The 16,981-nt window shown below is 42.1% G+C and overlaps 1 protein-coding gene across 1 annotated transcript in view; it reads right to left on the reverse strand.

The window, feature by feature from the left end:
* Window positions 1-2,255: 2,255 nt before the first annotated feature.
* The window catches only part of SPRTN (SprT-like N-terminal domain), a 201,549-nt gene continuing 186,823 nt past the window's right edge, over window positions 2,256-16,981 (reverse strand). Inside the window, exon 5 of the mRNA XM_069234992.1 lies at window positions 2,256-5,723. Within this exon, the coding sequence (XP_069091093.1) occupies window positions 4,741-5,723 (983 nt within the window). The 3' untranslated portion in view covers window positions 2,256-4,740. The remainder of the gene's footprint in view (window positions 5,724-16,981) is intronic.

Below are 16,981 nucleotides of genomic sequence, written 5' to 3' on the forward strand. Positions count from 1 at the left end.
GACACACCAGATAGAGCAATAAGAGTGTCACGTATGCACAGTATCGCAGACAGCCCAGAGAAACTATGGTGCATCAGGACCAACTTTGGAATCAGCTCTTTGATCAGGAGTGAGATCGAGTGGCACCTTGATGCCCTCACAATTTCTCTTTAGTTAGAGAGTGGAGGGATGAGGGCGAGTCCCACTTGGCCTTCTTTTTGATTTGGACTTTGATTCACTGGATGCCTTCACTGCAAAGAAGACCTGTTGCGAGATCGGCCTCGAGAGAGGAAACAAGTCCATGTCTTTAATTTGAAACAGGACATGCAAGAGGTCCATGAATTATTTTGATGTTCAGTGATGTACAGCTTCACTTCACGGTCCTGGAATGCCTTTGGGGCATGAAGGCATATTTTTCACGAGTTAATGTCATGGCCCAAGTCTTTTTTTTCCTCAAATATGTTTATTGATTTTTCATAACGAAGAAGGTGATACAGAGGTACAATTGTATCATCATCAGGTTATACAAGCATGCGGCAGTCACATTTGGTAAGTACTGCCAAGATACATGCTACAGTCATTTGTGTTCATTTGACACAGACTTTGTTGGAGCCCCAACCATTGTATATGTGAGTACCATTAATCACAACATGAACAAAACTATTGATATATAGCAAAACCAAACTGTGTTTTGTCTCACATGCTTCCCTATCATCCCACTAGAATAAAAGCAAATATAAGACACTAGTAATATCCAAGTTTCGGTCCAAAAACTTGCTACAGGTTAACTGATAGCACAAGTAAAATTGGTTTTATTGTGTGGGGGGCTGTAATGCCTCCAGATTTGTCTAAAACTCAGACTATTGCGGCATAAGGCTACATCAACCATCTTGTGTTTTAGTATCTGCTCTGACTGACAATTCTGCAGAGGCCCATCAGATTATATCCATTTGCCACATGGTGATCAAGAGAGTCTGTGCCGCCTTCTAAGACATAGCAATACGGCGTTTCGCCAAGACTAATGCCAAGTCCTGAAATCCCCTACGTTGTTGAGGGCACCATATGTGAGGGAGGTTGGGTGTGAATGCCCAATCAGGGTTAACATCATGTCCATTGGCTTGGACGTGGGGACCTGTTCCCTATTTATATTCCAGAGAGTTCCAGAACCCCCCCCTAAGACCTGAATGAGTAAGGAACTGACCCAGGTCTAGCAGTCAACCCTCAGTGAGGTCTTCAAAAGCACACAGTTCTTCATCCTTTACTATTTCACCCCAAGTTGTGTAGCTCGCTGTTCAAAATGCACCCACTGGAAAGGTGTCCTATCATCGCTTACATGGGGGAGGAGCCCACAATTGAAAAGACAGAGAGTAGGGTATCCCACCCCTAACCTGCAAAATATATGAATGCCAACGCCATACAGCCCCCTTCAGCAGGGCACTACGGATCGAGCTAATCTGAGGGAGGTATAAGAGCCACTCAGCAAACGGGGTGACATGGAAGTCCACGCCAACAGCGGTATCTCAGGACTCCGTGGCTTTTGAATCCACCAGAGGGGCCAGCTGTCTATGCATTGAAAAAATCTCCTTCATACCAGTATCTAAAATTTAGGAGAATCCTGTGCATTCAGAGTATGCAATTTCTCTAAATCTGCATGAAGCTTAGGGAAGAATATAAGAAGGAAAATATGGTGGTTAATAAGTAAGTCTCTTACGGCACGGGGAATAAAAGTAAGTTGTGTGGAATACAGTAAACCTTTGCAAATATGAGTATGGTTCTGGTGGTGAAGGAGCTCCCAAATTCTATGAGTCAAACAATGGCACATGTGAAGGTGGTCTTCCAGTTCAGTACCTACAAGTCACAATAAATGTGTCAACCTAGCAGATACAGCATGTAGATTCCAATAAAGATATGGATTTCAAGGGAAAACATGCAACATTCAATCAAGTGTATGTAACATTTAATCAAGTATCACTGAAAGGTCTAACAATGAGAGGAACTAAGAAGTGTGAATGAAAGCCCTAATCTCTAATTACTCTACTGTAGGTAACCAATTTAAGTAAAGAAGCTTACTTTCTCTAACTTCAATACTTACTCACAGTAAAGAGTCAGGTTCCGTCTCTCTGGCCAAGAACCACTCTATCAGCAATGATAGTTATCACTTTAATTTTGTAATTTTAACTGCTTGCCAATTCAACAAAGCTAAGTACTTTATGGAAGTAAGGTTATTTAGGTCTGACAAAAGCATTATTGGTTTATTCAATAAACGAATGCATTGCTTAAAATGTACTGTTTTATTGTTACAACAAAATTATTTAACAAATAACTGTAAAAGTTACAACAGTGTTTTTTCAAGACTGGTCAAATGTCAGGTTTCATTCAAGAAAACCTAAGGTGCCTCAGAAATGTTGCTGTTCAATTTTTATTGCCGTTTGCAGTTTTCTGAAATGATGTATTGACAATATTAAAGGCTGACGACTTTGTCCTGCTAATGCACATAGTTGATCTTAATGCTAACATTTGTTCCCACAAATTACCCACATGCAACAAGGTAATCAATACTGTGATGGTTTGGGAAGGCAGATTAGCAGTCAGGATATTGTTTACAAATTCTAACTCTCAACCAGACTTGACCATTGATGAACATGAAACAATTTAATAAATAAAGCAGCTACTAAACTTGAAGATCTGCAGAATCTGTTTATAATAAGAAATTAGCTGCACAAAACAGAGGGTGAGTTAACACTGGAGCAGTGAAAAGCACCCATAGTTGAAAAGGCATAATGATTAGTTACTGGAACAAAATCTGAAGAACTACGATATTGTTTCCTTCACCACTTTCTGCATCAATATTTACTTAAAATGCATATAAGAACAACACAGAATTGGAAATTCACAAGGTTGTGTAAAAAAGACAACACTTATAAAATTAACTTTTTATGTATTTTGGGATAAAATATGTTTAAATGTGAACGGTTTAATTTGCGTCTTTTTAACACAACAAAATTAAAGACCAGATATTGACAGCACGCTCCTGGTGCATAAGAAACAAAAGCAAAGGGATAAAAAAGAAATGAGACATGGTAAGCCAACCCACAGTCTACATAAAAGTCCACACAGAAAAATACAATTGCAGACTGCACATAGAACAAAGAGGTTGAATTAATTCTACACTTAAAGCAAGTGCATATATTATTTTAATACTAATATAATATTATACATTTTGTAAGTCACATGAAATTATTCTTTTGGGTGATGGATAGATAAACTTGAGACCTAGGCAGATGGATGCACCATGTTACATGGCAAATTTAAGAATATGTAACTCCACCCTTCTACTGACCAAATACTGCAAAGATGTGATCCTTCGAAGTTTTGGCACACTTTGGTTAACTGAGACAGCACAAACAACATAGGCTATTTCAGTGATGCAAGTCTGCAATATTTGTGAAAAAGTGTTTCTTAAATTTACATATATATTCCTTAGAAAACTAACTATACTGGCCCATTATTACTTTGGACGCCTCTGGAACATAGCACGACAAAACTAACCATTTATAACAATTATTTATCAAATATATTTTAAAATGTATCAAAATATGCTACTTTCTAACCTTATTGATTACTCATCGCTTAGCCCTTGTGCTACAGCAAAAGAGAAAGCAAAAACTAGTTGTACATTCTCAGAATTTCAGAAGCCACTCTACATTTGCCAATCTAGGAAGTGTGTTTCCCTGGCAAACTGGCAACCTAAAAAAAAAACGAAGACCTAAGGCATCCTAACATGGAGATAAGGACACACCCTTATTTGCAGGAAACAATATGCATTAAAAGACTTCAAAGTTGACACCAGATTCACGACCACACGAGTTTTAAATGAGAAGTAAAGGCTCAGCAGAGCCAATGTAAAGCCACACATGGGTGCGAGTTCCCAGAAAAATAAACGACCGTCAGGGTATTTAGAAATCTTTTAACAGCCAAAACAGGAGGACAGCAAAGCCCAAAACACCACGGCAAAGCAAGTTAACGTATACAATAAAACCGGAATCGACAGTTAAGGGACACAGCTTCTGATGAAAGAGTTACATTTCAAGAATATTTTTTTCATTATTATCAATTGCTTTGACAAATTAAGTAACCTAAAAAGGTCACAAGATGAATCATAACCAGCCTAAATAAGATAATTTATTTGCAGTTCTTGAAATTCCTAACATTGATGCACAGCGCTAAATTGAGGCGAGACGACACACCCTAGTCTCAAGCTCCACGGCTATTTCAATTTCAGGCAAAATGACAAATAGCTTGTACGAGTGTCAAAGACTACTGAAATATCTTTGGCAAAGGAGAACAAATAAGGTTTCTATAGATTCAAAATAGGGGCACTGCAGCAGTCTTGATGAACGTACCCCTTGGATTATAGCACCAAAGCAGACAGCCAGGGGCTGTGCTACTTAAATGTGAGTATTCTACATGAAATGAGAAGATTGTTTGTCCCCAGCCGATATCACTAATTGGCATATAAAGTCATGGCAGGTAACCGAGGTGACCAGTCAACAAACGTTGTTTAGATTCTTCTGACGGCAGAGGATGCGCTGACTCCCAACATTTGAAGGACTAGTGCAGAAAGAACAAAACGCAGGAAAAATGTATTTTTAGATCTAGGTGAGAAAGTGCGAGGTGTCATCTGTTCCTGCTAATTAAATTACATCTACATGTATATTTACTAAAACTATAGACAATCAAGAAGTAAAATACTATTATAAACTATCCTAAAACAGGTTCTTCACGTAAGAAAGATGTTGTTAGACAGCAGTCTAAATGTTCATTAATTTTAGATTCCAAAACCTGAGTATGGCAGATAGGACAGCTAACTTCTGCACGCTGACTACTGGTAGAACTGTCCCGGACATACAAAATGGTAGTGTCTGTACTGATATCCCCATGACTGCTTGCTGCACATGTACCTCCACGTCCATTGGAACCAGCACTTGAAGTCACTGCAAAAAAGTCTGCGATGGCATCTCTGTTATCTAACTTAGGTCGTTTGTGTGGTTTGCCCTCAATGTCACTGCTACGTGAACCTTGTGACCCAGAGGAAAGTATGGATGAGGTGTCATGATTAGAAATCCGTTTCTGTGCAGTATTCGATGATGGAAAACTCGGTCTCTCTTTTGATCCAGAGCCTTTTATGTGGCCGAAGAGTGGGAAGACCTGGTTGCTACTGGAGCCTTTTGAAGATAAAGAAGAACTTGATGAGGTCTCAGCCACATCAAATAAAATACTTTTCTTAGCTGTATTAGGTGATGATCTACTTTGCATATCTTTTGTACTTGATGAAGCACTTTGCGTATCCTTTCTGGATGACGTTGCACTTTGAGTATTCTTGGTAGATAGTGGGTTTGATGTTTTTATACTGCCGAAAACTGGAAGAATTCTTACAGGGGAACCATTTATATTTTTGAAAGCCTTGGTGTTGGCCACCGATATTTTTTTCTTTTTGACAACAATGAGTTCCTTATCGTCCACTTCAGCAGAGCTGTGAAGTCTATGATTCGGGATGCTAGTAGAATTCTGTAACAATTTAACAGGAGTTTCAGGGTTGGTGTTTATAGATTCATCTGTAGGTTTCAAAATATTGTCAGGGCTTATTGCTTTAGGCCAAGGCGATCCCATGCTTTGTTCTCCAAGTTTATATCCCCTTCCAGTAAAAGGAATTATGGTTCGTATATCCACACCATGTTGCTTACCTACAATAAAATGAGAAAAAAGTAAGTAAAATGATTAACTCAGTTCAAACAGAAACAGTCACTGTTACCTTTATGTTCATAGTGACATGCTATGGAAATGTAATGCACAGCACGAGAGAACTAATGCGACATGAACATTTTCACTGAACCTGCAAGGTGGTTTCAATCCAATTCATAAACCAACTATATTGCTTGGATGTTTTTTCTACCAAGAAATGTTTTGAAAATAAGATCAAAGGCCTCCAAACATAAGCTAATAATCATAATGCATTGCTTAAAAATCTAAAGGGTAAAAAGACAGTGCGTTAAGTGTGCAACCATTTCATTGGGTCTTGGGCAGTCTGGGATTGTTGGGCCTTATCCAGTGTCGCTAAGGGCATTTTCCATTGTTGTCCCATTGACACAATACTGCTGCACTTCAACTGAAGACCAAGAAGTTGCATTTTTCACTTGACTTTCACAGAGCAGTCAAAGATTACTTTACAAGGTGGAGGGTGAAAAAACAACAGTAACTAATGTGAATGCCCAGCCAGTGCTTTACGTTAACAAGGGAAGCACTTCAATAAAGGTGAGTAACAATACAAGTAAAATATGGTCTACAAAGAAAGCCAGAAGGTACAAGCCTATGTTATAATCATCATTCATGTTTTTATACCTCTAGCATGCTAGGTGTTAGATTGATGGTTAACACTGAGCATTGTGGCCAAAGTTCAACAAAGGCGGTATTTTCAGGCTGGCTTGGCTATAATTGTAAGCGTTCTTGTTTTGGGCACAGTGGAGCATAAGATAAAATGCAGCTACTCTTGCTACTATATGTCCCACCCTATGAATTTATGGCAGTGATTTGAGTATGTATTAAGAATGACACTAAGCTCAAAAGTAACCACTCAAAAAAGAAGAATCTCACATTGATTAAAATGTGTCTGGTTAATCCCATGGATTCTTTTGGTGGTGACTCTTGAGACCTGGTGTTCAATCACCAGTATACATAGTCCAGTTAACTGAAGTCTAGAGTTTGTTTGCCCATCTGTAATCCATATTAGTGTCAATGACTAGCTTCTCATTAGATGTTGACGCAAGGAAAGAGACCACAAATTGCTGTTCAGATTTAATGGTTTAGGGCACTTAAACATACAATGGTCACCAGAAGGTCTACTTATCAACCGAACAAGGGACATGGCTGCTGCTTTAACCACCAGGAATTCTTAAAGCATAACTGATTACAATGTTCAAACATTAGGGAAGCCTCCTACATCTATTGGGATGTGACACCAGGCCCAAGATTGAAGACCAGCCATTTCTCGTGTCCAACTGGGTTCCAGATGAGATAAGGACAAACAATGTAGATGTACAATAAGGTTCAGGATTATGCTAGCTAGCTGTTATTAATGTGTGAAGGTGATGGATCAGCTCCTCAATCCCAATTTTCAACCTTATTTTCTTAGGCCGCTGGGTTCGGCGATTTCTGTCCATCAAGCTGCCTTCATGCAGGTCCTTGCAGCAATATCTTAGGCTTTAATGTGGTGGCTCAGTTTTCTCTTCTTGGAAGGAGTACCCTGGTATGTCTTCCATTTCTTACAAACTAAGCAGTAAAGCACCTCCAGAGGTTTTCGTTAGGCCTGGTGTGGAGACAGAACAAATAAACCTCTTGTCTTTTAGAACTACTGTTAAACAAGCCTCTTCGGTATCTGATGAACTTTTAAGAACATAGAACTGACAGAGTACTAGAACCTCTTCTAGGAATCAAGCTCAGCCATTAACACAGCTGCTGGGTTAATATGCTCTTCTAATCTCGGACATTGTTTTTGCTGTTGTAAGCTAAACTTACAGGCTTCATGCTGCCCTGATGTCCACACTGGGACACGTGTCTACTGTTTCAAGAGGACTGTATCATCACGTCTGGAGGGTCATGCCATGAGAGATGGTCACTACGAAGGAAAGGAGTGGAGGTGGGATTTCGCAAGATGGGGCCTGGACTACAACAAGGACTGGCAAACCCCCCTTCCACCAAACATGCCTATTTTGGGAAAGGGGAACAGCAATTGTGTACATGTGGGCCGTAGTGATGGGAAGGACAACATCAGCCGTGCACAACAGAGAGGCAATTCTCAACTTATTACGTCACAAATGGCATCATGTCAAGTGGCAGCTACATATCTGATTATTTATAATAGCACTTTGTTATGTTGTGTCCCAGTTAAACGATTCACCAAATCTGTTTTCCAAGCCTGTGTGTTTAGAATACATTTCCTACAATTTTTCCATTGAAGCGTCACTGCATCGCGTAGACCTCTCGCTCAGTATAGTGACTACGCAAGGATGCAGTGGGTGACACGGGATGAGACAGGGCACATAGGTCAGTGTTCATCCCAAGTACCTACCTTTTTGCGAGTATACCAGCTAGGCATTACTTTACCTGTATGAATGGAATGTGTAAGTCGCGGCTACAAAGGAAAACATTAGCACAAGCGGGTAAATATAAAGCACGGAATACAAGAAGAGTTAACTTCAAAAGTAATAAGAGCTGCCTAACTTTAAAGCAAACAGACAGAACTGACAGTCTGAAAAAAAGAATACAGAGGATTTTACACAAAATTATGTTTAAGGACCTACCTGGATCTCAAAGCGTGTTTCCCCCTCGGTGAAAGGTAGTATTTTTATCTCTCTGCACGTTTTATTTGAGTAAATACTACATTTTGCCTGTATATTTTAATCAAACACTTCGTAGTTTGAAGGGGAGTTGATACAAAAAAATAAACATGATCGCAAAAACTTAAAAATTCTTCTCCTAACAGATATCAAGGACTGGAACTCTGCGTGCTAACGCATTGGTTGCTGCTGTTATCTCAAGTAGAATAAGCACACAAGCCATCAAGTGGGTGGCTTTTTGGCCAGTGCGTAGCAGATCTTAATGCAGAGTACGACCCATCTGGAGATGGTCCGCTTTTGCACTGCCCCACCTTTCTTCACACCCAAGTAACTGACAAAGAGTTGATCATCCACCTGGAACTCTTTTGTACGATCAAGGTAGAACACCAATGTTCTTTTTTTAATACAGGCTGTGGAGTCTCTCCTCTTCCTTAGAGGGATGTGGGGCTGCGTAAAAAGTAGGCAAGGTGATGGATTGGCCTCATGAAAGGGCATAACCACTTTTGTAGAAGAGAAGCCATTTGTCAACATAGATGGAAAGGTAGGGTGGCTTAGATGACAGTGCCTGCAACTCACCCTACAGACAGATGTAATGGCCACAAGGAAGGCTGTTTTCAAAGTGAGAGGCCTCAGAGGACACTTTAGAGAGGCTCAAAAGGAGTGTGAATCAGACACATCAAAACCAAATTCAATTCCGGCATATTGAGTGGAGCTGGAGGAAACACATGAGTGAGGCATTTAAGGAACCTATTTAAAATAGGGTATTTATACAAAGAAGATACATCAGGCAAATAACCTTTGAGAATGCCCATAACAGAGCCCTGCTGGGCACCATGTCACAAATTTCTACCACTGACAGGCATATACCGTTTTGATGGAGGGATGCCTGGCTGCCAAGGTAAAGTTACAGACTTTGGGTGGGAGGTCAAAAGCATAGCCTTCTGAAAAAGAACCATGACCCGCCCCTACAGTCAGAAAATAGGTAGTGCTGTAAATTGTAGTGCAGCATCTTGGAGCCACGTAAGCCTCAAGACATCCTGCACATGTGCTTGACTGCTAATGACACTAAGAGCCTTTTCAGTGTTTAAAATTGAGGAAATAATTCCTTTAGCTGAATACTACGAGGAGCCTATTTCTAACTAATGATATGTCAAAAATCACCCAAATAATGTATTATAACGGTGGAGTGAGAGAAAGAAAGAAGAGAGAGCATTAGAAATAGATGGAAAGGGATACAGTGAGGGGTGATTGAAGGTAGAAGATTTACTTAAAACAAGCACAAAGAAAAGGATAAATGGAGAGGTGAAGACAGTTTCCTTACCTGACTTAAGTCTTATACTCCAGTTCTTCCCAGTCTCGGGTAGGGTATCCCTTCAGAGGTTGGCTCTTCCTGCCTCTGTGCCCTAGTACACAGGTAGTCAAAGTTCTCTCCGACTTCTCCTGGCACTCCCCAGCCAATCCAAGCACTGCTTTTATGCTGCATATAATACTAAGCAGCATAAGAAGAGTGCTAGGATTGGCTGGGGAATGTGAGCACAACGCCCCAGTAAAGACCAATGGGGCTGTGTCTTTGTTGACGCAGCTCCACGGTATCCTTCAATGTGGAAGCCTGAACTGCACATGTCAGATAGGCCACAGTGAAAATATCCCTCGGTCTGACGTGTGAAGCTCAGTTTCAACCTCAGCGGCTCGTCCCAACTACTAAGAGCTCCGTAGCTCTGCTCCATAATGAAATAAAATTACTAGAGGATGTACGGGGCTAATTTAAATTGCCAAATGAGCATGGTAGCGGCTAGCAGCAGAAGGGACTCAACGCCTCTGAGAATGAACTGCCGCTGCATTGCAGTACCATATGTCGGTGGTATGGTCCGTGAACACCTGCACCATCTTTCTCTTTAGAGAGGGAAGAAATGCGTTCAATGCTAGCCAGATCACACAGAGCTCCAACAGGCTAATGTGGAGACTCGAATCTGCATGAGTCCAGATTCCTCTGATTTCCACCTCTCCCAGATGGCCACCCCATTCCAGGAAAGATGCATCAGTCACTACTGTCAGATCTGGTTGGGGAAGGGAGAGGGATCCCCCTCTGACCTAATCATGGTTCGTTAGCCACTACTGCAGATCTCACACAGTTCCCTCTGAGATCTGGACCATGTTGGAGAGATTCCCCTGATGCAACGCCCTCTGGAATTTCAGGTCCAATTGCAGAGCCCGCATATGCCTTCTGGCATCTGCCACTCGCAGGATGCAGGAGACAATGAGGCCCAACAGCCTCAGAAACATTCTCACTGAAATCCAGGATAGAGGCTGAAACATCAGTATCATAACCTGAATATCCTGGACTTGCCACTCGGGATGATAAGCCAGAAACTGCACTTATCCAGAACAGCTCCAATAAAAGGGAGCATCTGAGAGGGAGTCAGGTGTGACTTCGGCACATCCATAGTGAACCCCAGCGAGTGCAGGGGGTCCATTGTAGTCTTGAGTTGGGAGTTGACAGCCTGGGTTGAGCCCACCTTCAACAGTCAGTTGTCGAGACAGGGAACCCCTGAACTGCGCAGATGAGCTGCGACCACCGCCATCACCTTGATGAACACTCAAGGGGCGCTGGTAAGGTCAAAGGGGAGCATAGAGAACTGAAAGTGCTCGTGGCCTACCATGAACCGCATGTAACACCTGAGGGCAGGCCGGACAGGAATACTGAAATAAGAGTCCTGCAAGTGCAATGCTACCATCCAGTCTCCTGGGTCCGGAGCACAGAAAACCAGAGCCAGAATGAGCATTTTGAACTTCTCCTTCTTGAGGAAGAGATTGAGGGTCCAAAGGTCAAGGATAGGGCGGAGGCCCTTGTCCTTTTTGGGCACCAGAAAGTACTGACAATAGCAACCACAACCTACTTCTGGCACAGGAACCCTCTCAATGTCTCCCTTGGCTGTTAATCTCCTTTCGGAGAAGTGCCAAGTGATCCTCTGTCATCCGATCGTAGGTTGGTTGGTGGCATGGATTGAGGGGTAGCCTCGAAGGGGAGGCTGTAGCCCCTTTGGACTATCTATAAAAAACACCTGTCTGATGTGATGGATTGCCAGTGGTGCAGGTGATGGCGAAACCTGCCTCTGACTGGCTCCTGGTTGGGGACAGTCAGAGTAAGAAGGTTTGGAGGCAGATGCGGGGGGGGGCTGCGGAGTGGCCAGACCGCCGGCTCCCTGATTTCACGAAGTTTCTGGATCCCACATCCCTGGCCACACAGAGGCTGGGCAGTGTGCACGCACAGTGGCTGGTCGGGGACGGATGTGGTTGCGTGCCCCTTCTGTATCCACAAAAGGGGCAAAAAGCAGACTGGGATGAGGGGCCGCCGTGAGGCCATAGCATGAGAATCCTTCAAACACTCAAGCGTAGAATCTGCTTTCTCTCTGAAGAGACGGGTGCCATCAAAGGGCATGTCCAAAAGATTGGCTTGGACATCCCCCAAAAAGTCAGATGTCCTCAACTAGGCGTGGTGCTTAAGGGCCACCAATAATGCAACTGATTTGCCTAATGAGTCGGTCGTGTCCAGCCCATATCGGATTGTGAACTCTGCTGCATCTCTGGCATCAGCAATAGCTTGGAGGAGTACAGCCCGGGTATCCCCGGGACCGGTGACAGCACTTGCGCAACCATATCCCACAGAGTGTGGGAAAAAAAGCACAACAGGCATGCAGTCTCCATGGACTGCAATGCAAGGCTGGCTCCTCTCCAGTGTGTCCAGCTTTTTGGATTTCCTATCTGGGTGTGCGAAAGGGAATGTGCCATGGGAGGTGGAGGCTTGGATAACCAAGCTCTCAGGACTGGGGTGTTGCGTCAGAAACCTTGGGTCACCCGGAGCAGGGCGATGGCAGCGGGCAATAGTCCAGTTCACAGGAGTTTCTTTGCTGGGTTTGGACCAGGCTCCCAGTACAACAACTGTAAGGGCTTCATTGAATGGGAGCAGGGGTTCAGAGGATGAAGCTCCAGGTTAAAGCACCTCTGGCAGGAGGTTAATCCTGACTGCCAACAAAGGCAAATCAAGGTCCAGGACCTCATCTGCTCTTCGCACCACCATTGAAAATGAACCTCTGTCTTGTGTATGCACGGTAGGGGGAGAAATCATGCAAGTATCTGGAGAGGTATCCAGTTTGCTGGCTTCACCCTCGTCTGCATGTCAGTCGATAGGCTCTTGGAGCAGGTATCCTAAGGGGCCCATCAACCCCCTCCCATTCTTCACCATAACCTCACCCATAGGAAAGAGGCTCAAGATCTGACATAGGAGACAAGTCTTCTGCCAGCTTCAGGGTCGCACAATGCCCATCCATCCAGTTGGAGTCGGCAATAAGAATGGAGATGATGCCGCTAGGGGGCACAGGTGGCACCAGGAGCGCCGGCGTCAGGACTGGCTCGGGGCAGGTCGAGGTAGAACGGCCAGCACTGGTCCGGATCCAGGCATGGATAAGTTAAGGCTGCCAGCGCGGGACCCAAAGGAGCCCATTCTAACTCTGCAGGGCTTAAAGGCACGCCAGTGGTGCTGGACTGCCCAAAAATGAAGCCGATTGCCCCATACAACTCTTTCAATTGGGCAGGGTGTGTTCTGGTTCCCGGAAATTCGGGGAGGCGAGGAGTCGGGCCAGATGCACCCTCTGCAGAGAGCAGCATAGAATGATGTGCTCCCTTGTATTGTCAGCAATGGACGAGAAAAAGTCGAAGAGCTCGCTTCAACTTTCTTGATTTTGTCTTATGCCTCGACTTACTTGATCGTTCAGAGGACTTGCAGTGGGAGGATGACAGAGTCCTCAGCGACTGCTCCGGGGTCCGTCCACTCGACTGGGACCACGACTTGCGGAGTTGAGCATCGGGCCACCATTAGGTTCAAGGACTGCTTCCTCAAAGCCTTCGGATGCATGGTCAGACACTTCGAATCGTGGTCACGCTCCAGGAACCAAAGGCACACCAGGTGCGGATCAGTTACCGACATAGCCCGATGACACGGCCCGCAGGGCTTAAACCCAGCCGTCCTCTATTACATCCTTGATGCACCAGAAGCAGAAACTCAAAATATCTTCAACAAAAGTAAAAAAAAGACCAGTCAAAAAGTGAATGAGGGGTAGCTCTCTTTGGATCAGATGTAGCTGGCGGGGAAAGAAAACAACTGATGTTATTACACCAGAGTGGCGCCTATATTGGACCCGCAAAGTCATATCTGTCCAGATGATGCCTGGCATAGAGCCAAATGACAGCAATATTTATAAGGGGATTCCCTGAACATAATGCACGTAGCTCAGACAGGGAAATAACCAAAGTAGGTAAAAACTACTACAATTTTTTTTTCATTTGGACAGGTGAAGAGGACGCTCTAACAGAATTCAGTCAGTGGATCAACGTATGTGATCCCAATCTCAAGTTTACTATTCACACCAGCAGAGATAAAGTTGAATTCCTAGACATTTGGATTGGTCATGCTAACTACAAACTTGAGATGTCGCTGTTTACCAAACCTACAGCGAGGAATACTTTATTACATTATGACAGCTTTCATCCCACCAGTCAGAAACAAGGGATACCCTTTAGTCAATTTCTACGGGTTCGCAGAAATTGCTCCAATATGGGAGACTATGAACACCACGCCAACATCCTACAACAGAAATTTCTGTTACGAGGATACCCCAAAAAATTGATTAGGGATTCATACAAAAGAGCCAAATACTACAACAGAGCAAGTATGTTTGAGAAACAAAATAAAAAATCTATTCCTCCCATAACCTGTGTTATTCAACATTCCAATCTTAATGACAAAGTCAGGAAAATAATATTCACCAATTGGCACATTTTAAACAGTGACTCTAGTAAAGCATCATTAGAGCGCCCTCTCCTATCTTTTAGGAGAAATCAAAACATCGCGAATAAACTCGTTAGAGCTATTCTACCCAAGAACGAGACCTTTTGTCAAAAGTCGATAGATGGCAATCGACCTATTACAGGTAACCATAAATGTGGTAACTGCAAAGCCTGCCCGAGAGCTATTGTGGGCAATATTTTTTCATGGAATGGTACCAACTTCCAATTATCAGATATGACTAACTGTAAAACAGTCAACTGTATCTATGTAATTAGATGTCCCTGTCCTCTCCTCTATGTAGGAGAAACTGGAAGAGAAGTGAAAATTCGAATATTGGAGCATATTTCCAACATCCGAAATAGCAAAGAAAATGCTCCATTGGTCACCCATTGGATACAACATGGACATAAAATTGAGGATCTCTCTTGGATTGTCTTAGAAAAGATTAAGAATTCTGGACAGAGAGAAGATCACATAATTCGGAAAAAGAGAGAAGTCTTTTGGATATTTACATTAAATAGCTGCGAAAAGGGATTGAATGAATATACTCCGTGGGAAAATGCCATCATATAAATTTATCTTCTATTATAATCTTTACTTCCACCTTTACCTTTTATCACGGTACTAGTTTTAGCATAACTTGTTTTATGCTAAAAGAAGGAGATTTGTATTTGGAAGTGAGTCTGTCAGTGTTTAACTTCTATCCTACTACCATTTAGAGTATACCCTATAGATGTAGTATAGCCAACAATGTTTCCGGCTTCTTGAATTACTATTTCATGGCCAGTCTCAGTAACATATACTATATATGCAATTCACGTTCTGTCTACGATAATATTTTATTTAACATCGATATCTTGGATGCCTCTGTGGAATATTTACAGGCTGTTTCTTAAAACTACTTGTTTAAATATTTAAATTGGGGAGTAAGAGGTATTGATCAAAGCATATTTACTACCCGTTTTGCTCTACTCAAATACTCCCGATACAACCCCAATATGGCCGCCATAGTAGCCTGCCTATTTTTTTCCCTTCTGTGCAGCCCAGTAACAGAGATAACATCTCTGCACAGCCGCTTAAATACGTCCTCTATCGGCGGCAGCTGACTTCGTCAGCGAACGCGGGAAGATCCAACGCCGAGACCGGTATGTTTTTATTCGAGTCTGTAGCGCTCGTTTCAGTATATTTGTATTACCATCATTTGATTACTGTTACTTAGCTCCACATGAGCTATAACCACATAAGGGTCTAACTATCTTGGTTTTTTCCTTCTTGTCTGTCTACATTTATTGTTATCTATAAGAGCCCAAATCAATGTATCCAGGCTTTCACTTCCCGAAACCACTCAGTCCATCGGCAAGATTCTGAGGATTTATATCTATACACAGGGGCTCATTTGCACCCGAATTTAGAAACTGACATCAGCCTATATCGAGGTGATTTGTAGACTATATTATTAATAGTAATAATATATATTGATTAAATCTTCCACCTATTATCACTATCTCTTTATTTATCTATTTATCTACTCAGTGTTTCTAGGTTCTTATCCAGTCTATTTTCCTGTATCATAATAGGTACTATTATGTTCTGCAGCGAAGCAGTTATGGTCAGAAGAATCAATAGCCTATAAAAACGCTAGACAAGACTCTCCAAATAAGGTCTGTCTGTATTAAAATCTATCATTTTTCCACCATCCTGCATGTATCGAGCTGCATGTTCTTATTCTAAGGGAACTAAGGTATACAGATTAATATTAGACACTTATCACTGTGGATATACTAACTATTGCAACTTTTAATGGCATTAGGCATGCACGGCAGTAATTGACATCGCATGAACTACTCTCATGTTCTCCAATTAAGCAATTTCAGTCTATATTTGTTTATACTCTATACCTTATGACCTATGCATCTTTCCATTAACTACACTATATACAATTCATTCTACTTTCTTTGGGCATGCCTTTTCGATAAGACAATATGCCACTGCCGGTAGAGATATATATGTCATGCTCACAGAGGTGACCACTAGACTACTAGCACGAGAATTTTATACACAATGTTTATATAAATCAATTCTCCCATTAGATTTTTGGACTACATTATCAAAAAGAATATCATGAATTTACAATTGATCTGACCAGAAGACTTGGCTGCCAAGATTCGAGTATTACACATTATTACCACTGGGAACGGCCCTGAGGAAGGTTGTCTTCTATATTACATAACACCGAAACGCGCGTAGGCCTTCGGTCCCTATGGTATCATTGGTTCCTTAATATGTTGGTTCACTTGTAAATAAGACACGTTTTCTTATTTGAATTATTTAATGTCTATGTGGTATGTTTGACTCAGGTGCTTTGTATGTATTTTTTTCTATTTTTTTGATTTAATGTATATACTTTTTATGATTGTATCATTATGGAATAATAAAATATCTATATTTGTAAAATAAGCTTGTATCAATTATGTAATAGGATTCTGTTATTTGAGTACCTAAACTGAGTAGCCTATTAAAAATACTCTACTGGTCAGTCACATATAGTTAGTATCATCTCAGACCATAGTATTGGTACGTGAAGATGATGGTATCTTCATGGCTATCTTAGTAGCTTTTGTAGTAATTTTTACCTACATAGAGCCAAATGACACCACCTAACGGCGCACAGGGATACTGCTCGGAAATTTTACACATCAAGCTCACACCTGGGGGAAATTCAAAAGATAAGGAATTTGCAACTAGAAGTTTCTATCCGCTTTCC

This window comes from Pleurodeles waltl, chromosome 5, assembly GCF_031143425.1.
Source record: "Pleurodeles waltl isolate 20211129_DDA chromosome 5, aPleWal1.hap1.20221129, whole genome shotgun sequence".
In the NCBI taxonomy this organism is placed as follows: domain Eukaryota; kingdom Metazoa; phylum Chordata; class Amphibia; order Caudata; family Salamandridae; genus Pleurodeles; species Pleurodeles waltl.